General features: G+C 42.9%; 1 protein-coding gene across 2 annotated transcripts; it reads right to left on the minus strand.

Moving 5' to 3' along the window:
- Nucleotides 1-207: 207 nt before the first annotated feature.
- Nucleotides 208-19,759, minus strand: rcor2 (REST corepressor 2). 2 transcript variants are annotated; one of them, XM_034105549.2, is made up of 15 exons: nucleotides 19,503-19,759; nucleotides 17,875-17,956; nucleotides 10,824-10,949; nucleotides 8,023-8,079; nucleotides 6,930-7,010; nucleotides 6,557-6,609; nucleotides 6,278-6,439; nucleotides 6,039-6,163; nucleotides 5,720-5,786; nucleotides 5,296-5,535; nucleotides 4,511-4,588; nucleotides 4,219-4,276; nucleotides 3,038-3,105; nucleotides 2,638-2,796; nucleotides 208-2,111 (listed from the first exon to the last, which is right to left on the minus strand). In XM_034105549.2, exons 3-15 carry the CDS (start codon nucleotides 10,945-10,947, stop codon nucleotides 1,755-1,757), a joined length of 1,629 nt encoding a protein of 542 aa, XP_033961440.1. In that variant the 5' UTR covers nucleotides 10,948-10,949; nucleotides 17,875-17,956; nucleotides 19,503-19,759; the 3' UTR covers nucleotides 208-1,754. The 2 variants fall into 2 exon arrangements, with proteins under 2 accessions (XP_033961440.1, XP_033961441.1); XM_034105550.2 differs by lacking the exon at nucleotides 17,875-17,956.
- Between the last annotated feature and the right edge of the window lie 3,875 nt (nucleotides 19,760-23,634).

Consider the following 23,634-nt stretch of genomic DNA (forward strand, 5'->3'; position numbering starts at 1 on the left):
AGAATATTTTAAACTATTGTATGTCCAGAAGCCATGTAGTCAGTTATCTGCCTTCAGACTGGCCCCACAGAGCTGGCCCTGCTCAGGAATGTGAAGCCGCTGCAGGTGGCCCAACCTGTTGGAGCCACAGAGGTTTGACAACAGCTGATGAGAACACCAGGCTCTGACAGTTTCAGAGATGACATTAAGCTTTACTATTTGGTCATTTCTTTATTCTAAAAAAAGACATTTCTCAAACACAAACAGTTCATTTTCCACAATGTAAACAACTTCTCACATAGTTCATTCACGAGCAGTTTTTCGAGGAAGGGACGATTAAGAAAGTCAAAAGGCGAGCCACTTTAAAGCCAAACGACGAGATCCTTGTGATGGCCGCTATGATCCTGCTCAGTGCCGCGGGAAACCAAACGCTGAGTGGAGAAGCACTAAACGCAGTTTAAACCCAAACTCCACTGAGCCCAGATCTGTGTGGAGAGCACGGGAGAGCAGCATGAACATGCATACGTAGAAATACGTTTGTTTTGCATTTTGAGAATCAAACTTTCAGTATCATTGCCAGCAAAAAAAAGTGAATGCTTGTTTCCCAAAATTCCCGATGAACTCATTACCATCTTTCGTTTTGCTCCTTTACCGCGTTGAACATGCAGGAAGCAATAAGCTTTTAAAGCATTAGCAGACTTTGGCAGAACATTTTATATTTCAGGGTTTGATTATCTGTCAGAGGTCAGGCGTCCCCTTGACATTTGTAAACCTGCTTTAAAATCCTGTCCTCTACACATATTTACCTCAGAGGCTAATGTTTCTCTGCAGTGACCAGAGTTAGCGGTTAACTACTGGAACAATTCCTCCAGACAGAAAGCAGTGTGGCTTTAACACTGAGCATCGTGTTTCTCTTTAGTGCTCAGTCAATAATCATCATCATAATCTAGACTACTTACAATAACTAACTGCCTACCTAGAGCTCACTTTAAAAGTATAGTCAAAAAACATAAAACATCACTCCAGTTAATACTAGTAAGAGAGAGAGGAGGGAGATCTGCTGCTCCTTGAAATCGGTGACGGTAAAGTCACGGCCTCGAGTACAAAGCCGTTTCTTTGCAAAGTACCTTTTCCTCTCCTCTGAGGGTCCCGAGTTTTAAAGCACAGCTCGTTAGGGAAAGGCGTGTTTCTTCACATCCTCTCAATCACTTTCTTACCGAACATTTATTCATTATTTAAATTTCCTGAAGGTTGTTCTCGGAGGATCTAAAACCTGCCTAGTGGAACCTACAGTATAGATAGATATACATTACATATGTATGTGTGTGTCCGTGTTTGTGTTCAACCACACTCGTCCAGATGTTCAGCTGTTGCCATGGAAACGAGCAGGTGGGTTTCCTTCAGAAGCTCGATGATCCAGTGTCTCTTTTTTGTTTGTTTAGTGAGGTGTGTGTGCAGGTAGGTTTCAGTTCCTAGCTTGTGTGTGTGTGTATGCGCTAGTGAACGATGATCTGGAGGTAGGTGTTTGTTGGTACAGTAAAGGGGCTGCGGGGGGGGGGGGCACACACACACACTCTTCCTGCTTTTTAAGAGCTGTGATGTCGCCCGAGTGTGTTTGATGGATCCTGTGGCCATGTGATGGAGTTAAAGGGTGGAGGAAGTGTGTGTGTGTGTGTGTGTGTGTGTGTGTGTGTGTGTGTGTGTGTGTGTGTGTGTGTGTGTGTGTGTGTGTGTGTGTGTGTGTGTGTGTGTGTGTGTGTGTGTGTGTGTGTGTGTCAGTGCGAGTTGGGCTGCTCCACTTTGAGCCCGACGAGTGACGGGGGCATCTGGCCTGCAGCGGAGGACGAGGAGGAGCTGGGGGGTGAGGCCCTGTGGCTGGAGCTCCCGGTGGGGGGGGTGGAGGAGGAGGTCACCGCGGGCCGGATAAGGGGAGGGGGGGGGTGGTTGTGGGGTGCTCGGTTCTGGAGTGGGCGCGTCTGCAGGGGAGGGGGCTGGCGGAGGAGGCTGGGGGGGGCCGAGGGAGGAGCGGGGCGCAGCAGGGGGGGAGGCTGGGAGAGGGAGGAGGGGGTCTGGGTGGAGGAGGGCGGAGAGGAGCCGCCGGCCGAGTCAGAGGGAGAGTCCTCCATTTTCACCTGAGGGGGGGGAGCAGAAGATGATGTGAGGAAGAGGAGGCTCATTCAGATCTCAGGAGGAAACTCCATATTACACCACTTGCTCCTTCTGTTCACTTCATCCACTTCAGCACCGTCACTTTGAACTCAGATAAACGTGTGACTCAGCATTAAGTCCAGGCTCCTGATAGGAACGCACATTTTTTATCTTGCAAGTTTTTCTCCCTCTGTTTCTCTTTCTGTATTGAAAGTGAGTGAGAACTAAACAGCCATTGGGTATTTCTAGTATTCATTACCCGTCTTCCATTGTTTGGGACGCCACGCTTCGACTTTAACTTGTGACTGATTTATTGTGTGGTATAATAAGAACGATATGGATGACTTGGTAACGTAGACCGGATGATCACTGAGGCGATGATCAACTCGGATTCAAATCATTCAGAATTTCAAAATAGTTTGACATTTTGAGACATCTCTTCTTGATTATCTGAATGCTCTAAATAACTAACAGTGTTCTTTATATCATGTCTCTCCGGTCAGTGCTCACCTCGTCCTCCTCTGCCCCCCCCTCTGCTGGGGTCCCCTCCTCGCTGCTCCTGCGGGGGTCTCTCTGCTCTCGGTTGGTGGCCAACTGCTCGGCCGCCCACTCCCTCAGAACCTCGTCCAGGTTGAAGCGGCGCCGGTAGCTCACGAAGAACGAACTCACCTGAGGAGGGAAGGAGAAGAAAATGAAGGAAAGTTGTTCAAGGACACAGAGGAGGAGATTAAAGGTCAGCGGACAAATGAAAGGAGGGGTAATGGAGATCAAAGTGATCTATAAACACAAATGCTGATCTGTCAGAGGGGTGAGGAAGAAATGGGAGAGGAGATGAAAAGCTCGGTAAACTGCGGTATAGATGAAGGGTTACGCTGGGGTCACAATAAGAGGGGGGGGGCAAGAGGCTCACCTGAGCTGGAGTCTTGGTCCCGATCACCTCGGCGATGGCTGTGAAGTCTTTACCATAGCGACGGATAGCTGGAAAGGAGACGAGGAAGAAGGACTGGTTCATGTTGTGTCTGTAAATCGCTCACAACCAACGCCTCGCCATCAAAAGACTACAGAACAGTCTCTGCAGAGGGATGTGTGTGTGTGTGTGTGTGTGTGTGTGTGTGTGTGTGTGTGTGTGTGTGTGCGTGTGTTGAGGTGTGTTAACCATCATCGGATGCTGGCTGGCTGAGTGCACCTGCTTTAATATATCCACAGATTGACTCCGTTTACATGCACTAAATATTGCCCTTATGTGAAAGACAATCTTCCCACTAAGCTCTTAACCTGGCAGATGAAAGTTAATTTTCAAAATGACACGTAGCCGTGCATACGTTAATCAGCCTCGCTCTTCTGTTCCTTCAACCACCTCTCCTTGTGCGCACATCCAAAACCCTGTTAATGTCCAAGGCTTTCATAACGTTTTAGAGAAGGCTTTGTCCTCCTTCTGAACAGAAATGTTGACTGTGTTGCAATCGGCCGTAAAGAAATTAGAATATTCCAAATGCGCTGAATACATGTCCAACAAAAGCTCTTAAAACCTGAATAATAACCACATATCCCACATCTTATCATAAAAATGCTACATCTGGATTATCCCAACAGAAATAGGTTTTAAGCGCTTTGAGAGTCATTGATAAAGCGCTATAATAAATATAAGGATTATTATTATTATTATTATTAACATGAGCCACATTGGATGTAAACGAGTCACTGAAGGCTTCTGCTTTCTCTGCACAGCTGCAGTTTAACGCTTTGCTCAAAGGCACACTGGCTGACTGCAGCTGCTCAGCTAGTAATCCGTTTTTCTGACTAAATGCATCTCATTCAATCATTCAGAACTTTCCCCACGATTGATGCAGAGGGACGCCCCGGCGTGCACAGCTATGTGTCCGAGACAAACAATAATAAATGCCTCATCAGCTCCTCTGCTCATGAATGAGCCACTTTGAAGGCTCCTCTATGAGACAACTGTGTCTTTAATTGACTAAAAGCAATGAACACTGATTTGGAACAGTAGCTGCTTTACTTCTCCTTCAATTCACTTAAAGTACAGCTGGAATCTGAATGTCAGTATGGGGGGGTGCTGCAGCCTCTACTCACCCTGCACAGCCAGGAGCTGCTCCTCTGTGGTCCAACGGGAGTTCATCTTTGGGGCAGTCTGAGGGTGAGAGGAGAAGGGGGAGACATTAGAGAGTGAGGTGGTAAGACAAGAGAGGAGTGAAAGTGAGAGGAGAGGGCAGATTAGACTAATCTCAGTCCCACCAGGGGGGAAATCATATCTGGAGGGAGTCGAGGAAGGGCAGAGTGAATACATGAGAGAGAAGGAAGAGGCGATGGATGGATGTAAAGGAGGGACATGTAGAGAAAGAAAACTGTTCAAAAAGAAACTTACCTCAGACGGTTTTAAATTCGCCACACCTTCATTTAAACCCTGTTTCAAACAACTGTTGTTCTGTTTGATGGACTGGACCTATGGAGGAAAGAGAAGGGACGGGGTTTATTCATCAACGCTAAAAGGCTACTTTAAAACATGCAGTTGTACTTTAGGAATAGTCTACTGTCACGAGCAAATCAAAGTGACCCCTCACTGAGACTGAATTCATGATCATTTGACACAGAAAAAAGAGCTTATTAATAAACTGTTGCCCCATAAAGCCTTGGAGGAGGGGTTACATTTTCCTCTTTGCATGCAGGTGTGAGTTCCCTAAAACTTCCTCCACATGTACACAAATCTATTTGAGGTTTGAAGCTAAATGGCTGCACCAAGTGTTTGTTTTCACACACATTAATTTAGAGGCTTTCAAATGAAGCTTTGAAGTTGTGTCCTCACGTTTTAGGATGTCATCAATCTAATGGGAACATGTTTGATTTGCTGGTATTTCGGTATTATCATTTCATTTATGGTGCAGTTACATTTCTGCTAGACCGCCGTGTCAATACAGATACGTGCTCTGGACGCAAACTCATTTTGCGAACAAACTCCACAATTAGTATAAAACGTATAATATTTGTGTGTCATAATCTTTATCTGCAACTGTACAGAAATGCAATGAAGATTCACTTAAAAAAAGGGCTGTGCGACTGTTGATGAAGAATTTGAATGTTGCTTTAAAACATTCATACACACTGATGACATTAGATGCAACAGAAGGCAGGTTACTCAGACTCGGTGTATACCTGTCTCTTGAGCGACACCAGCTGTGTGTCCAGCTGCCGTATGGTCAGCACCCCGGCGTTGTGTGAGGCGGACACCGACATGATGTCCTCCTGCTCCAGGTACATGCCTTTGGGGGGCCGGCGGCGGGCTCTGAGCGGGTGGTAGCGGTACTGAGCCCCCAGGTTCTCCTTCTTCAGCGGCCCCGATCGGCTGGCGGCCGCCTTGTCTGCGTGGCTGTTGTTGGGGTTTGGTTTCACCGCCTGTGGAATCACACATGTTAAGAATCAGGCAATGCAGGAAGGCTGCTTTAGATTTATGTTTAATAAATGAAGTTGAAATTGCTGACAAGAGGCATTGATTTGCCTCAGGCAAGTCATGACTAATAAAAACAGAGAGATTGTTGACACACAGTCAATAACCTCTGTTAAGTTTTATATTGCTCACCTCTTTCTTGGTGTCAATCTCAAAGTCACTGTCACTGCCGGGGTCTGCCTCCTCAACCTCATCGTTACTACAAGAAGAAAGACAAACAACCAGCGGTTAAACCACATTTTAACTATGTCTGGTTTCATCACAAGTATTTCTAAAATGCTTGAGAATGTCGACCGAAAATGACAAGAAATAATATCAAAATCAGCATGTGATTAATATTCATGAGACTCTTGTTTTTCAGGACGCTCATTGTGTGTCTTTGTAAATGTCACTCCTCAGAGGACTTTCTGAACTTCTGTTTTCTCCATGCTTCGTGCATGGTGTGTCTCACCTGTCTTCTTTCTCTCTCTTGGTGACCAGCCTCCTGGCCGCTCGGTCCATGACGGAGGTCCTGGTCCTGGTCTTCTTCCAGCTGTAGTAGTATTTCACCAGGCTGGAGATCAGCTTGTCTGGAAGCTGCACACAAACACAGTAATCAAGATAATAAATAGAGAGCACAGTCTGTTTATTTTTTACATTCATTGAAGGAAAAAAAAAGACCTCTGAATAAAGTATGTTTCTGTCTCTCACCATCTGCTGGATGCGGTGGAAGCTCTTGCCGTGGAAGCTGAAGGCCTGCTCAAACAGAACTTTGTCCTCCACTGTCCACTCATCGGGGAACGGGGTGAAGTTGGCCAGGTCCGCAAGCGAGCGCTCCACATCGTGTTTGTGCCATAGCAACATGCCCAGAGCCTGAGGGGAGAGGCAAGACCGAGACAGGGTGAGGCAAGCAGAGACAGGAACAACAAGAGAGAGACACAAGCAGTGAGAGCAGAAAGAGACTTGCTGATGTTCCTCTGCCGTGCATACCTGCTCCATGTTGTATCCATGTTTCTCTTTAGCCATTAGGATGTACTCGTCCACTGGATTAAGATGAGAAAGAAACATAGGTTTAATAGAGAAAAAGAAGGACATGAGGAGATATAGTGCTAGGAAAAGAGATGGGGTAGAATGAAAATAAACCACAGTAGTATGGTGTCATTGCTAGATAAAAATATGAAATTAATGAAAGAGAGAAAGAAAGGGGAAGACAAAGAATTTGAAAGAAAAGAGCGCAAGAGACGGAGAAAACACAGAATGAGATTTGTAATTGCTATTCTTTGGTGAGCGAATAGCCATTCAAGTGAAGGTCACAGGCTTGCACTAGAGAAGGAGGTAAGGTGAGGGTGTGTCTGTAGCTTACACATTGCATCAGACAGCATGACACTGGGACACCAGACCAACATGCTCCTATGATCCTTCTCATTGAAGCGGTTGGGACTGTCTGTTAGAGAAACAACAAACAAGGACATTTTGTGGTTTTACAAAAAGTAGATCACATTTCGCATTTAAAGACGTGCATCTCTTTCCCTCCCTTCTCCATGCTTAAAGGAGAGGTTTGTTTTTTGAAGTTGACACCAACAGCGGTTTGAAGAAACTGCCATTTTAGAATGGTTTTACCAATCTACCTTGCCAACCTGGAATGACTTTCGTTCGTTTGGATTTTAAAATATACACCAACTGATAGTAGACCAACAACCAGAAAGATCATTTGTTACATGACTAAGACAAGTTTCTATCTGCTGTCTGCTTGTGTCAGTCCTAACCTTGTGGTTTGGGTCGGGTTCTGGTGGCTGATTATTTTTTCATGGTGGTTGGTGAGGATTGGCTCTTATAACAGGTGCACATCACTAATGAACACAGTCCACTTGACTCAAGAGTTGCAAAGACACGATGCACACTACTGATTGTCTACTAATCAACCCTTATATTAACTTTCTTTCTCCCTCTGCTTTGCATGCTTTCTCCTGTTTAGGCTCCATCTTCGTCAGGAAGAAAGAAGAGCACAAGACGGTGGCATGTCAGCCGCTTTGGGAATTCAACACCTGTGTCTTCCAAAAAGACTGGTTTGCTGCTTCTCCCTCGTCTGCTCTACTAATCATACAATGAATCAGGATGTGATAATAAGCCACATTTCCCTAGAGTTAATATCACTACAATGTTATATAAGTAAATCAAATAAAGGGTTTGAACACTGCAAAGCACACCCCTTCAAAGACGTTTGCATTATTGGGTTCAACCCTTCCTTACCCACCTTCTATGTTAACCTGTCAATCCACATTGAATTGCCATTACTGAGCAAGGGCAAACACATGCAAAAGGGGGACACTAACTGGTCATCTGACCTTCATTTCTCTCATCATCAGCATTCCCTTCATTCTTCACCTCTATGTCTCTTACTACTCAGCCCTGATTTCCTCCCTCCCTTTCTCTCATGCTTCCCTCTTTCAGCTTACCTGGTTTGAACTCTGGTATCTGAGCCTGGTAGTCTCCTCCCACTCGGATCATACTGTCTGCAGAGAGAGACACAAGAAGAATATAGTAGCAGATGGGGACAATTATTCCTGTAGATTTGTTAAGAAGTTGCAGAGCTAGATATACTCCATCATAAGAAAAACATTAACAGTATTAGTAATAGGAATGTCCTAACCATCGTTTTTGGCCCTGATCCCAGTCTGATGCCATTAATAATATGTACTCTAAACATTTGTGTTTCGATCAGTTTGGTTCAACCAGGATAGCAGTAACATTTTAAAGAGATCATATAATCTGTCTCTTTGAACAAGAAGTTCATATGGAAATAGTGCTAGCATATGTCTTGATAAATAGTTTAATGCATGATAATGTTCAATTTAAAGCAGGGGTATTCAACTAAAATTCAACGAGGTCCAGTTAAGAGAAAATGTCCCCATGCAAAGGTCCGGAACATCAAAGTGTATAACTTGCTTTATGAATTAGTGTGATATTGAAGTAGCTGCAGCTTTATCAACATCTGCATGTAATCAACAACTGACTGCCAATCAAATAAAGAAAGTACAATTCATAAACAACAATATTTATTGTCTATTAACATTGAACTATACAGATATACAGTACATACTGTGGATATGTGTAATGTTCCTCTCTCATTTACAAATAAAAGAGAAAATAAATAATAGCTTTTGAAAAAGTGCTTAATTTTAGATTTTAGATAAAAATAGAAAATAAAGTGTAGCAGCAGCTTGAGTTTCCCTTTTTCTTTGTTAACCGTTTCACATCATGACTTAACAGTTTCAGACGATTATAGAACAACATCAGTCTTTACATCATAACAATTGAACAGTTTTAAAGTTTCTCTTTCTTTCCCTCTTATATTGCAGTCCCTCACTCAGTTTTTTTATTCAGTGCGAGAATTGAGCTGGAGCTTGTCCTGTCAGTTTAGATCTGGGCTGAAATTGTGTCAGGGCCATTCTCATACACATGCAGGTGCTCATTGGTTAGCCTCGGTTAGCCTCGGTTAGCCTGCGCTGGAACGATATTTAGTTTTAATTTTGATCCTGGTGGACTGATCATATTGGGCTCTGAGACTGCTTCGTTTTTGTGACCTCAGTTCTGACTTGAGAGGGAATGTTTGGTCAAACACTTTGTGTTTTGTCTCATAGTGGCGTTTTGGCCCTTTTAATGAGCGCCACGGTCTCTGAACAAATGAGACACACTGGCTCTGTGCTCCCAGTGGGCAGGATGAACATGAAGGAGTCCACTCGGGGTTAAAAGCTCTGTTCTTCTCACTGTCCACTTTCCTCTTCTTGGAGAGCGCCATGTGTAATTATGTGTCTCTCCCCGTCTGCCGCTAACACGCCTGTTCACTCTCCTCTCCTCTCCCTGTATCGCTAATTATTCTCTTCACTCACTTTCCTCTTCGCTTCTCTCTGCCGCTGTCTCGTCTCTTCTTCTGTGTTTCTCTCCCTGTATTGCTCGCTCTTCTCTTTCGCGGCAGCGGTTAAAATAAAATCGCCCCGTCAAAATTTAAATCCCCTATTAATGTATTGATTATAGTTCGTATAGGTCGGCGTCTGGGTCCGGATCCGGACCACCTGTTGCCGACCCCTGATTTAAAGCATATTTACCAGTAAGTGACAGATAGGGGGGAAGAGAGAGGGATGAACGACAGCGGATGGCAGATATTAAGTCATTAGTGCTGTGGTAAAGAGGGTAAAGGCGAGGAGTGAAGAGAGACTATGAGAGAGGCAGGCTAGCAGCTGAGGAGGAGGAGGACAGATTACTGTTTCCTCAGGGAGAGAGGACAGGAAGGGAGGAGTGAGGGAAGATAGAAACTGGAGTACATGGTGAGGAGACGGGAAGGGCAAGAGTAAAGCAGATTGGATGGAAGGAAAGGAAGAAGGGGCATAAAAGGAGGCAAGAAATTAGGAAACATGTTATTAAGGATGGTGGCTTTTGATGCAAAGTCTCAGACCTACATCAACAGCAGAAAACTGGGAGCCTTTTAATCGCTCCCCAACTGCTCCAGTTTAACGGTTTGATCTATAAAGATATCTCGAGTACATGTCTCTAGTGAGATAACTGAACATGTAAAGAACATGAGCAGTCATTGTGTGAAGGAGGAATGAAAGATGGATGTGGGTAGATGATAGAAAAGTGTGGGAAGGGGTGGAGGAGAGGAGGACAGAGGAGAGCAGTGTGCAGGCACTGAAGAAGCTCTGCAGCAGTGCAACCCAACAGCTGACTTTATGTATCTGCACAATGGAAATGTCAACTGTTATACATATTACACAATAAACTTAATCGCAGTAATGGATGGGATAGCTCGGATTGGGGGTTGTATTCAGTACTTATCAGCCGTCAGTGTTTTAATTAAAGGAGATGGTGGTCGGCATTCGCCCAGTTTGGAAAGACACACAGAACTACCAGCACAAAAGCTAAGCTATGGAATCTGGCAGCACCCAAATGTAAATGTAAATCATTGTATGCTTTGTTTAAAATATTTTCTCCACTCTTCAGGTCTTGCCTGAAAGGGCTGTCTGACGGTAAATGAAAGTTCGGCTGCAGCACTTATCCACTACAGTTCATTGCTTCATATCTGCTCTAGTATTCTCGTCTGCTCTCTGAAAAAGGGGTGTCATCCACTAGGTAATACACTCACTATGGATACCTAATACAACAACATTTCATTTCAAACAATATGAAGTAACCCCCCCCCCATTAAATTCAGCTTAAAACAGTAGATTATAATTCTGTTTAGTGTTTCTGTGTGTTGTACCATGAGCATGCTCTTCGTCACTGCTCTCCTCTTCAGAGTGTGGTAGGCTGTTGCCATTGGTGACGGTCTTGGCTCTGCTCCTGGACAGGACCCCGGACCCCGAGCGCTCCATCACTGAGGGCATGGCTGCAACAAACACACACACACACCCTGAATATGGAATGACGGCACGTACAGAACACCGTTCATCAAACAAAACCCATTTCTGTCTTACATGTGATGCAATCTTATGGAAGCAAACAAGAGACAGATGTATTTGAATTTTATTAGACACCGAATTTATAGCATTGAAAATAATAATTACTTTGAAAATCATGTATCTGAATGTTTTTGCTCCGAATTTACCTATGTGAAATAAAAATGTAAAAATTCAAGTGAAAAAAATTCGAATGTTCAAATTCAGATCCCAAAAATTCAAGTGAAAAAAATTCGGTGTATAAAATTCGATGTCCAAAATTGCGATGCAGCATCATCCGGGCTACTCAGACAGGATAAGCAATCGAGCCCTAATGCAATCAAACCGACTTCTGGCCTATCAGAGCATGGCTTTGTCATGTGATCACAACAACCCGGGAGAAAAATGACGGAGAACAGCGGGGCTCGCCGCTCGGGTAAGTAGTCAGTTTGTGGTCTTTATTTTACAAGCAGTGAGGGCTCGACAGCATTTGTATCTTACATTAGCTAGCTAAATTAGTGAAGTAGCCTTGTGCCTTGCTGTTAGCAAGCTCCGTAGTTATCATTAATTGAAATACTCTCTTACAAAAGCCCTGCATTTAAACATGTTAATGTTACTTTAGTAAAAGTATGCTAGTATAATTAGGAAAGTGTTGTTAAAGTATTTAAAGTAGACACAAGTTATACTATTATATTATATCATTTGATTTATTGTTATTACCGATGCACGAATTGACTTAACTGTTGTAGTTGGAGCTCATTTTGAACAATGAGCTAACTAATTATTACTTTCATAATGGTTTAATGTGCTGACTATTTTCTACATTAATAGATCAAGGTCTGGTTTGTTCAAACTCTCAAAATAGTAGGACATGCTGTCATAATTACCCAGAGTCCGAAGTGACACCTTTACAATGTTAAAGCTGTTAGATAAATGTAGTGACGTAAAAACTAAAGTATTCAAGATAGTGTAGAGGAAAAGAGATAATGTTTTGTTTTTTTAAATGTTACCAAAACAAAATCTCTTGTTTTGGACTGACAGTAATGATTCAAGAAATAGTAGATAAATAAATACACACATCAATCTGTGTGCATTTGTTGTGGATGGAACACAACAAATGGTGCTCTTACCTGTGATGCCTCCTCCAAACATTATAACCAGACTGTATCATTCAAACTATAAGTAACAGTTCTAGCTACTTGACTTTAGACAAAGAATTAAAAAAGACAAAATCAACACAATTTATTGAAAGACCAATCTTTATTTTACGGTGCCTCTCCTTTTGTTTGCATTATTAAACCCTTTCAATCTAAAAAACTGAGCAACTCAACAGTTAACTTTATATTTCTTATTGTCCAAAGCATCCATTACACTATTTTTCCCCTCTCATATTCACAGGATGGATGATTAGAGACTTTGGGGGAAACCTCAGCTTTATGAACGTCCTGTCTGTTGGTTTGGCCAGAGAGGGCTGAGGGTCTTTCCCTGCGAGGAGTCCTCCTCGCAGGGAAAGACCCTGCAGGCCTGAGGGAGGAGGACCAGACCTGATGGAGGAGGACCTGCACTAGCTGCACCTACAGAACTTAGCCCATGCTGGGCATAGCTGCACAGGCCTAGCCTGTCAATTAACAGATTAACATTTAGTGTAACTTATGTATATTATTTCGTTTTTATTTAAAAAAAAATGGTGATGGTTCATGCTTGATAACTTTTAGTTCACATTTCAATACATTGTATTTGCACTCCTTTTGTCTGTTATTCTTACTGAAAATTTTAAATTACACATTCACATCTGACTGAAGATTGGCACCATTTATTTATGACGTTGCAAACTCGGCGGTATAAGGCACAAGTGATGTGAAGCTCATAAAGTGAGGCAAATGCATTTGATCAGCTGACTTTTTTTTTTGCCACACTTTATAGGCCTGACAATAATCACACTGTCTCTGAGGTGCAACGTAAAACACAAAACAACACACAAATGAAGTTCCTGTTAGACTACAAAACTAGTCAGTGTGCAGGTCTTTGTGTTACAATATAAGTGTCTCTTATGCGGCTTTCACACCAGCGCTTTTCAGTTTCTAGCTCCGAGCGGGAGCTTTTCTGCTTCAGCTCCGGTTTCCCTTTTCAGCTCCCGCTCTGTGCACACCGCCCACTGTCGCCCCAGAGCTGCCCTTGCTGCATCATGACGTCACCGTTTACATCGCTGATTTGCCATCCAACGGCAGCCATTACGGCAGCTCACAACAACTGCGTCGGGTCGATGATCGTGTTGCTTTTAATCACACGAAGCCAGAATAAATTGAATAACGACTTCTCCAACCTTATACTTTTCTCCAGAGTGCCGTGGTTCATTGTTTATTAATGTGTTTCTGCAGCATTTACCGACCGCTGCAGTGCTGCTCTTCCACGGAGTGTATTCTCCCGTTAGCTCCCGGTTAGCTCGCACTGCAGCGGCCGCTCTAAAGTATTCACTGTCCGACTCACACAAGCAGCTGATGCATATCCCCAGTTCCCTTAGCCTAAGTGAATGTGTGTCAGTCTGAATTGACGCTGTTTGGTATCACAACGCTGTTATGAAAGTTTCTCTGGTATAAAACGGGTGATGTTAGCATAGCAACCGAAGCTAAACTGACTACTTGCATCCGATAGCTGCAATAATACAAAACAACACGTCTGCCTCTCTCCACAATGATCGATAACTGTGAGCGGATGGTCAAAGTAAGGCACAAATAAACAGAATCACACGAAGCCTGGTTAGTGTTGCCTGACTTTATAAAGTGTGTTTATAGGCACTACTGCTTGTAGGCAGGCATGACAGTCGACCCATGGGAGGTGGGTTTAGTTTCCTGCACGCCTCGACGTAAGAGAGACGTAAGCGACGTCACCTCTTAGCTCCAAAGCTCTTGCCTCTGGACCGACAATTTTTTGGAGCTGGAAATGAAGCGGATTCCGGAGCTAAGAGCCGGCGCAGCTCCAGTGTGAACTGGAAAACCCGGCGCTTTTCAGGCTCTAGCTCCGAGCCGGAGCTGAAAAGGCGCTGGTGTGAAAGGGGCATGTGTGAATGTCCTGTACTGCTCTTAAATCTCATATCAGCTTTTCCTTTCCTTCTTGGATGTTCTTCTGGACCCTCAGAGAAAGAGAACATGGTGAAGCAGTCCTGTCTCTCAGGCCTGTCCTTTCCTAACAGAAATATCAAAAAACATATTATTGCAGAGCAAGTGTGTTATTTAAGATAGGTAGGTGTGTTTGTTTGTTTGTTTGTTTGTTCAGGGGCTATAAATATAATGATTGATTTTTTTATTTGAATGTGTTTTTTAAATCCAACAGTGTACTACAAAGATAATCAGATTATGAATAAACCGTTCTAAATTCATCAACATTGAAATAAATGTATTATTAAAATAATATTTAACTGTTATCAAAACTTAGTGCAACTGTAGAAGCTTGCTCTGTTCGGTTGTCTCACTGAAAGAATAACTTTTAACATGTTTTTTTACAGTCAATATGCAGAGACAAAGGGTCACAGTTCTCACTATGTTCAATCATATTTACATTGAAATGTGAAAGTTGAACAAAAAAGTGATGTTGCTTGGTAAAATGTAAATGTAACCTTTTGCTAAGAAAGTGCACTCAACATCACTGTGTAGGTGATCTAGTATTCAGTCATGTTTAATGGCATGTATATCTGTGTATTAGAGTCATTACTTTGTGCATTCTTTGTAAAGCATGAAAAAGGTGTACCTTGGAATCCGTGCTGAAGTTCTCTGCTGCTAGGAGTCCAGATCTGTCTCTCCTCCTCTGGTCCAGCCTGTCTGGATCACCTTAAGGACACTTTGAACAAACAGATGTAAAGTTACATGCGTGGCTTACAGACTTCTTTACATGCAAACAACTTTTTATCTTCTTTTAAAAACAGGTCATAATCTTATTGTTATACTTCAGAAATTGCTGGATATCACAGTCCTTATACTGTATCAGTTTGATTGAGTATTATTGTGTAGGTCCTTTTTATTTCACTGTTACTTTGGATGATGTTTTCATGAGTCAGTCAAATTAATTTGTTTTCATATGCCATATTCATATGCATCACACACGTAAGGGTAAGACACAAACCTATTTAACAAATGCAATGCAATGGATAAGCTTCATTCTGACTGAAGTCACAGATAACGTCATACTGTATCTAATATTTAAACAAATAATTTCCTTGTCACTAAAGCATTGACTACGCTATTCATCGTCCTTAAATGCAGGCATTAAGTTACATGTTCCGTTCTACAGCCACGATAAGGCTGTTTCTCAAGTGTGAGGATAATACAATTAAAAGAGGCATTGGTAATAATATTAAAAACAACAATGTTTGAGTCGGACTCGTTCGTCGGATAGCTGCAAAAAATAACTCCAGTTCAACAAACCATATTACAATATCTAAGGGAGCGTTATTTCTGGACCATCTTGAAATGTGACGTTCATATTTTAAAGATACACACATTTCATTGTGAGGTTGATTTAATATACACTAATCAACAATACGTTGACGTTAGCTAGTCTATTTTATGCTATAGTAGAGCATAGCGAATTTATATGAACCTTAACAATGCATACAGTAACCTAACTAGCAAACTAACTATCCAACGTACAAGGATGACCTTATTTTAGCAACCTCGCACAGAAGCCTTTTGGTATACAGTAGCATCCCACTTAATGTTTTACACTCTTGGATGCTACGCATAGCATCGTTAGCACAGATGGAGCTACGATTGCTCAAATGCTAACCCAACTCTAAACATTCATTAACGTTAGCTTAATAAAAACACCAGTAACATAAAGTACGCAGGGTTGACTTACCGAAGAAACTGCATTCATGGACGGTCTGTTTCAACCGCAGATAAATCCTATATTTGCATGACGAATAGTCCACCAGGAACCAACACAACAAACACGGCCGAGTTCAAGTAGTGTTCTCCTCATGAGCTGAGCCGCTGTAGCATCATGGAGCTAACGGAGCTAGCAGAGAGGAGCTAGGAGCAGCAGTCCCGTTGTCATGAAGGGGGAATCTAACTATATACAGAATATGTTTTTGTGGATCCAGGCTAGAAACATGTTCATTTTCTGATGTTAAGTTGGACATTTTAACATAGGGTCTACGGGAATTGCTCCCATCTGCATCCATCGCCTACAGTTTGCAGCATTGGGCTTCACCGCACTGTCCCGGGGTTTGCCGCTTGGCTCTGATTGGCCAGAAGTCGGGTTTGATTGCATTCGGACTCGATTGCTTATCCTGTGAGTAGCCCGGATGATGCTGCATCGCAATTTTTTACGTCAAATTGTATACACCTTATTTTTTTACATCGAATTTTAAACACCGAAATATTTGACCTCGAATTGTTTTCACTTGAATTTTTGGGATCTGAATTTGAACATTCGAATTTTTTTAACTTGAATCTTTACATTTTTATTTCACATCTAGTAAATTCGGAGCAAAATAAATTCAGATACATGATTTTCAAAGTAATTATTTTCAATGCTATACATTCGGTGTCTGATAAAATACTTCTGTCTCTTGTTTGCTTCCATACAATCTCCCATACAAATATCACTTGGCAGATATTTGGCTGTGATAGGATTTCACTTGAAACCCTGTAAAGCCTTAATCACTCTTGAAACGTAGATCAGCACCTTATGTTGCTACATTGGAAGCAATGCCATTATTTCCCCTTCAGCAGAGTTTATTTCCCAACATAACTTTACTGTATGAGAACATTCACACTCAACAACTCTCCCAGAAACCCTTGTTTTCATCAGTAGATAGAACTTGGTTGCCTGAAAACTAGGGCTGAACATTTCAAGTAATGCTCATTGGAAATAAAAAAATTAACAGAGAGGTTCCAGACTAATTAACATTTGTGGTTTGATCAGGCTCTTATCTTGGTGTCACACTAATCAAAAATGAGCTTACAGTGTGATTAGTTATATGGGACGTAAGGTGATGAATGGGCCATTGGTTTGTTGGCTACATTTCTGCTCTAATTCTGATCTTCTCTCACCATATTGACCTTCAAGGAACCTCAACACACAATCCAGAGGCCCTTGTTCTTGTTCAACACAGGACTCAAACTGATTAACTCACGTCCTCCTTTATTACTCCAGTTAATTAAGAAGATGTTGCTGCACCAGCCACTAACAGAACACAGGGCCATTTAGTGCCCCAGACCATTAAGAAACACTTGAGCTCACATTCCAGTGCTCTCTTTTACCAATGTAATGTCTGTATACCTGACCATGTGGAATCATTTTTATACAAGGTAACAGGATGTTAGGGTTTAGTGTGGCAATAAAATATGAGCAGGCAGACCACCGTAACCAAGTAAATAAAAACAGACTTGCCGAGAAGCTTTATTTAATGAGAATCAGTCCAGTATGGCCATTATCCAATCCACTTAAAAAGTCTGTGAGTAAGTACCAGTGATATTGATTTGGCAGATCTGTAGGGTGCATTACTGTAACCATCTGATGAACCAAATGATTAATTGAGAAAATAGTTAGTTGCAAATATTGTTAGTTTCAGCACTAACAAACACTGTTTTGACACATCACAAACCATGGTGATGCTCATATGTAGAGTTGCATCCAACAGTTATCTTCTTATACAACTGCAGAAATACAGTGGGAAATGTCCATCTCATGTCCCAGCTTCTCATAGTCGAGGAGTTACATTTCTTGTTTAAAAAAAAAATCCTATTCAGCTATATATAAGCAGAGAACATAAGAAAATGTATATATACAAGAGGCTTATTATAACAGAATGTTCCGATTATGTCTTGTATTAAGAATTAGTTGAACAATAAGTCCATTAACAAAATAGTTACATACTTTTTGCTGTTTATTTATCAACTACTTGATGGAGCTCCTCCTCATAGGCTGAGCAAACAGCACAACAGACAAGTAGAAGCATCTGCAAAACAAAGTGAAAGAGAAAACGAGCCATAAATAACATGAGCCCTCCAGTGTGGAGGGGACTCTTATTTTGAGTGTCACCCACAGTCAGTGCTATATTATTACGTGGCCAAGCCTCGTTTTTCTATGTATCTCCGGGCAGTGAGACTCACAGCAGCACAAAGACTAGACGGTCAACTCGGGACACAGAAAGTAACCCAACTAAACTCCCTCCCTCCTGGTACACAACACAGTGGTTACAAAACAATGAGCGTTATCACTCACAGATCGCAGCATAACGAGTCTTATGCTTGCTGTCCTCTATCCCATCAGCAACTCCTGTTTACCTAACTTCAACTAGAACAAAGCATGGGCATGCCATATGGGCGACATCATGAACTTATTCCCCCATTCTCCAGATAAAACATGAGTAGTTATGGCTCCTCTGCAGAGGGTGAGGGGCAGATTCATTCACATCTAGCAAACTCCGCTAGACAATACAAGTGTCTGAGGCTCTCTGGGAGTCTTTGTCTGTCGCGGCTGCCGGTGGCCCCCCGACACTACAACAGCTGTCCCCTTAACTTCACTGCAAACTCACGGCATCAAACATAAACATAGCCCTGTTTATTTACATCTAACTCGATGGATTTAAATTTGACGCATCGATTAAACTAAAGCAACAGAGGGTTCGAAGAGGAAGCTATAATCCCGCCTCTGTTCACTTTCAAAGAGTTACTTTCGGGGGGGGGGGGGGGCGGCGGCTGGTGGTAGCCTCGAACACTGCTACTATAGCCTCGACCTCTGACAACTGTTATGCGATATACATCTATAATACATAACAGTCAACCCCATCAGACAGGGTGTAGTCAATTATTGCTCAACCACCTGCTTATACTTAGTAAATAAAAAAACAAATGTTTTTATATACATCATAAATGTGTAAATGTTTAGTTCAACTATCTTATTGATGTATCATTTTGGACTCGTATTGACAATCTTGGCGCTTCTAACGTGACAATTAATATGCTCGTAGATATAATTAGTACGTCATCTAGTGTTGTTATTTGTTTTAAAGTGGGTAACACCAACATAATAGTATGGGGACTCCTTTATTAAGTATACATGTTGGTTAACTATAAATTAGTTAATGTGTTACTAAACCAAACATATGAGGTGGTGGGTTAGCACCTGGTGCTCTAATGGAGCCAGGTGTGCTAGCTGAAGACATTTCCCCATCTTAACAGAGCAGTCATGTGAAGTCCTTTTGTTTTCCGCACGCTTACGTTGCTGTTACTACTCCTGACGCTACTGTCTGCTGGAGTGAAAACTCGCTCTCCGTATTAGTCTCTTTCGGGACGTTTAGTAGTTTGAACGGTCCCGAGTCATTTTTGGAGGTCAAACAATAAAAACCAGGCGATATTTGCCTCCCTCTCTCTCTAAAGTGCAACCTGAAGTCTAGTTGGTCGTCGGGATGCTAACGTTAGCCGGTTAGCTTGCGGCTAGTACCCTCGCGTTACATTAGTAACGATAATAGTTGGAAGTCGAGATAGCAGTCGCTCTCCTACCTGTGTTTCGTTTCTCTCCGCTCTCCTCGCACTCAAAACTTATCTTCGCCTCTGTTCACAGTTTATATTCCTCTTCGACGCACTTAAAGACAATTATCGCATCTAAAAAGGCTTAATTCTCGCCTAATTGATGAGCGGAGCCAGTACAATGAAGTGAACTGCATGGATAGATGGAAGCAGCCGTGAGTGTGCGTCGGGGAGACGGACAACACCCGGGGAAAAGTAAGGTGGACATCCGCCTTGATGCGTTCGCCTCTCCCAACCACAACCAGCCGTTTGGATTGACAAAAAGTAGTCCTCCAAAACTATCAAATGTAGCCTATTCTCAATTTTAGATTGTGTTGCCATACATGTGTAAATTGACACGAAATATTAACCAACATGTCGTGCTGATAACAAATATCCTTTAAAACGGCATACAGTCCAACCCGTTTATATGATAATGATGCACAGTTTTAATTGTAGAACACATTTTATAATGCGTTATAAATCATCAGAAGTAGTTTTTGAACGATTCTTAATCTGCAATCTTTCAAAATCCCATAAATTAAGGACTACTTGCCAGTGTGTCGGCGGAGGGATTCGTCAGCTGTGCATCCGTGTGCTGAGGCAGGCTGTCCAGACTTGTACTGATGTATGCATGGTGGAGAGAAAAGGGGCAGGAGACCGGGGCACGATTGAACCTTGTGTGTTTAAGTATGTGAGAGACAGAGTCCTGACTATTACTCAGATGAATACACCTTAATACACAAATTCTTTATTTATATTGAAAATGTCGAACAATTCAAAATATTTCTTCATAGTGCTTCCCGTACGTGTGTGTACGTGCACAGGTGGATGTGCGTGTGTGAGTGAAATAGGGATTGTTTTACTGATATCTGTGCAGGATCTTTCACACCTGATGCTGCCAATCAAACACACACACACACACACACACACACACACACACACACACACACACACACATCCTGCTGCTGACATGTAACAGCCTGTTACACACTCCTCCAGCTTTCTCTATGCTCTCTCTTTGGCATCACCACCTCCTCCTCCACATCTCCCTCTTCTCTTTGTTTGCCTCCCCTGTCCCTGCTCCTTTCTTCACCTCCTCTATCTGTCTTCTTCTTCTCCCTTTACTTACTTATTCATTTCCCTCTGTCATCTCCTTCTTCAATACTTCCTCTCCTCTTCCTCCCTGAATATCTGCCCTCCTCCTCCTCCTCCTCCTCCTCCTCCTCCTCCTCCTCCTCCTCCTCGTGTTTCCTCTCTCTCACCCCATGCCCCTCTTCCTCTTCTCTTCCTCTCCCCTTGCCTCCCTGCTTTCTCCCCTTCCATTTAACTCCTGTGCTTTCTTCCCCCTCCCACCTCTGCTTTCCCTTATACTTTACTCTCCACATTGATGACTCCTCTCGTTCCCTCCCTCCCTCCTCTTCCTCTCCTTCCTCACCCCTCCTCCTCCTCCTCTTCCTCCTTCCTGCCTCCCTCTCTTGGAGTCTTCCTCTCATGTCGCTTTAGATTTCCACAGTGTGTGTGTGTGTGTGTGCGTACGTGCAGATCCTTCCCCTCCCCCATCCTCACCCAACAGTGGTAAAGCAGTTTCCCTCCGCTCACCTCCAGGCCCCCCCCTCTTCTCTCCTCTTACTCCCCCTTCCTCTTCTAGTCTCATTTTCACCCCTACCACCTCCTCTCCTCCTCCCCTCCTCTCCTCTCGCCTCCTTCCTTCCTTTCCTCTCATTAGCAGTGTCCATGAAACTCACCCTCACAGTCTCTCCTCTCTCTCAGTCCTCCCGTCCCTAACACATCCTCTCTAATTAACAACTGCTCTCCTTCTCTCCCCCTCCCCCTCCCTGCCTCCCTCCACCCCCCTCCTCTCCTCCTCTCTGTCCTCACCTCCTCCTCTGTCCTCCTTCTCCATTCGTCACTCTGTGTCCCTTTCCCTCCTCTCCTCGCTCGGTTTCTCTTCGATCGTCCCTCCCACTCTCCCTTAAGCTCACTCTTGTTTCCACTTCTTTCCTCCCCCCCTTCTCCACCTCCTTCCTCTCTCCACCTGTCTCATTCCTTCTTCTTGCCTGTCTATCCATCCTCTTCTCACTTTTTTCTGTCTTCCCTATTTCTCTCCACATGTCCACAGTTCTCTCCCTCCTTCCCTTACACCTCCCCCTGACTCCGATCCTCTGACTTTCTCTGTTATCTCAGGAGATGTAGAATCGGATGTGATAGAATCTTCCTGCTGCCGTCTCACAGTAGGACCACCACCATGTCTAAATGTTTAATACTCACCTGCACAGTGGATGATGCACTATGTCATTGCAGACTCATTATTACATGATGTCCATGCACTGACTGCCAAATCACAGCCTGCTGCACTATGACACACTCAATGACTCATTATAGTCTGACACAAGCATTTATGACATAACAGATCATATGTTGAGTCAAAATGAATTTATATAAGGATGTAAAACACAGTGTGGAACAGATTAGAAACTCCTCTTATCTCAAGGCCTACAAATGATCTTTAATATACACTGAAAACATTTAAACGTTCACTTTGTATTATGTCAACAGATTACACATAATGCAAGCTTAGTTGAAAGCAATAATATTAAATAAACATAAATAAATAGTTTCAAGTTAATATTATTGCTTCCAACTAACCTAATATGATACATTTAATTAAAGTCAATGTTTCATTTCTTTTTCAGTGTTCTACTTTAATTATTCTCTACCTTTTCAGCAGTATTACCCTTTGGTTTGGAGAGATCTAATGCCAGTCTTGTGTGTCATCTTTATGTTTTCACACTAAGAAATTGCAGTATAAATATCATTATGCATTCTGCATGAATGTACTTAGCAAATTCCATGACAATCTGCCAGTTAGCGTGTGAGCTATCTTGTCTGCAAAGCTGACATGATGCTTAAAGGGACAGTCCTAAAATCATGAATACAATTGTTTCTATAACTTGTATTTCTGTTTGTCTATACAGATTTGTTTTGTCCCTAATAAGGATATGGGCCGTAATGACATTCTCGATTATCCAACATTTACATTAAATTATAAAATGAGGCCAAAATGGTCAATCCAGAACAGCTGACTGTGGTTTTTAATAGGGTTGAAGCAGACTTGTCACTTGACTCATGTGCTGCTTCATAGCCGGACATAGATTAGTACAGCCCCCGCCCCCCCCCCCCCCCCCGCCATGAAACATACATCATGAGTAGAAAAGAGTGCACGACCCTTTCATCTCAGAAGAATAGCGGCCGCTTGTCCAGTCTATGTGTTGTAATTCTGTGCTGCAGGGCTCGCTGCTTTGAGAGAGGCCTCCTCATCCTCATCATCCTCATTCTCCCTCCTGTCCTTTCACACTATCCATCTATCCATCTATCTAGCCAATCCATCTATCCATCTATCTATGGTCTGCAATCCAACACACACTTTGCTGAGCTGATGAGAGGGATCTATTTGTGTGTGTGTATGTGTCATGTGAGTGTGTTATGTGTGTGTGCCATATATTTAGGTGGAGATGGGAGAGGGGCAGTTTGAATTTCATTATCCAGTCCTCCGTGCAAGCACACACCACAGAGAAGTATGAAATACTTATAAACTAATCTAAACTGCAGGATGAGTTGGTGTGTTTGTGTGTCAGTGATTCACCTCTGTATGCAAACACAGAGTCCTACAGCAGTCCTAGACTCTCAGAGCCTCATAGCGCCCCCTACTGTCAGGAAGAAGACAGTTTGTTTGCCGACAGCAGAGAGACAGATTCCATGAAGACAAAAGACTGTAGGCGGGGCTTAGACACTGCCATCTGCGAGCTGTGTGTGTGTGTGTGTGTGTGTGTGTGTGTGTGTGTGTGTGTGTGTGTGTGTGTGTGTGTGTGTGTGTGTGCGTGCGTGTGTGTGTGTGTGTGTGCGTGCGTGTGTGTGTGTGCGCGCGCGCGTGCGTACCCCTTTATTTGCATTATGGAAAAAGTGGGTAGGCTTTTGAGGGTGGCCATCTCATATCCCACCACACCAAGAACACACAGTCATAATCTGAGAAATATTTAACCCTTTTTTTGGGTTGTTTTACGAAAGAGGAATAACAACAACAATTGAAGAGCTATTGTTAAGAAACCCATAATCGTACAAAGAG

This window comes from Pseudochaenichthys georgianus, chromosome 18 (assembly GCF_902827115.2).
Source record: "Pseudochaenichthys georgianus chromosome 18, fPseGeo1.2, whole genome shotgun sequence".
Classification (NCBI taxonomy): domain Eukaryota; kingdom Metazoa; phylum Chordata; class Actinopteri; order Perciformes; family Channichthyidae; genus Pseudochaenichthys; species Pseudochaenichthys georgianus.

Bases quoted from the DNA above. Each gene is read 5' to 3' on its own strand.
- rcor2 (XM_034105550.2), bottom strand. From the start codon at position 10,947: ATGCCCTCAGTGATGGAGCGCTCGGGGTCCGGGGTCCTGTCCAGGAGC. The intron at 7,011-8,022 runs GTAAGCTGAAAG...TTTCTCTAACAG, and splicing joins GATACCAGAGTTCAAACCAG to ACAGTCCCAACCGCTTCAAT. The intron at 4,277-4,510 runs GTAAGTTTCTTT...TCTCACCCTCAG, and splicing joins CGAATTTAAAACCGTCTGAG to ACTGCCCCAAAGATGAACTC.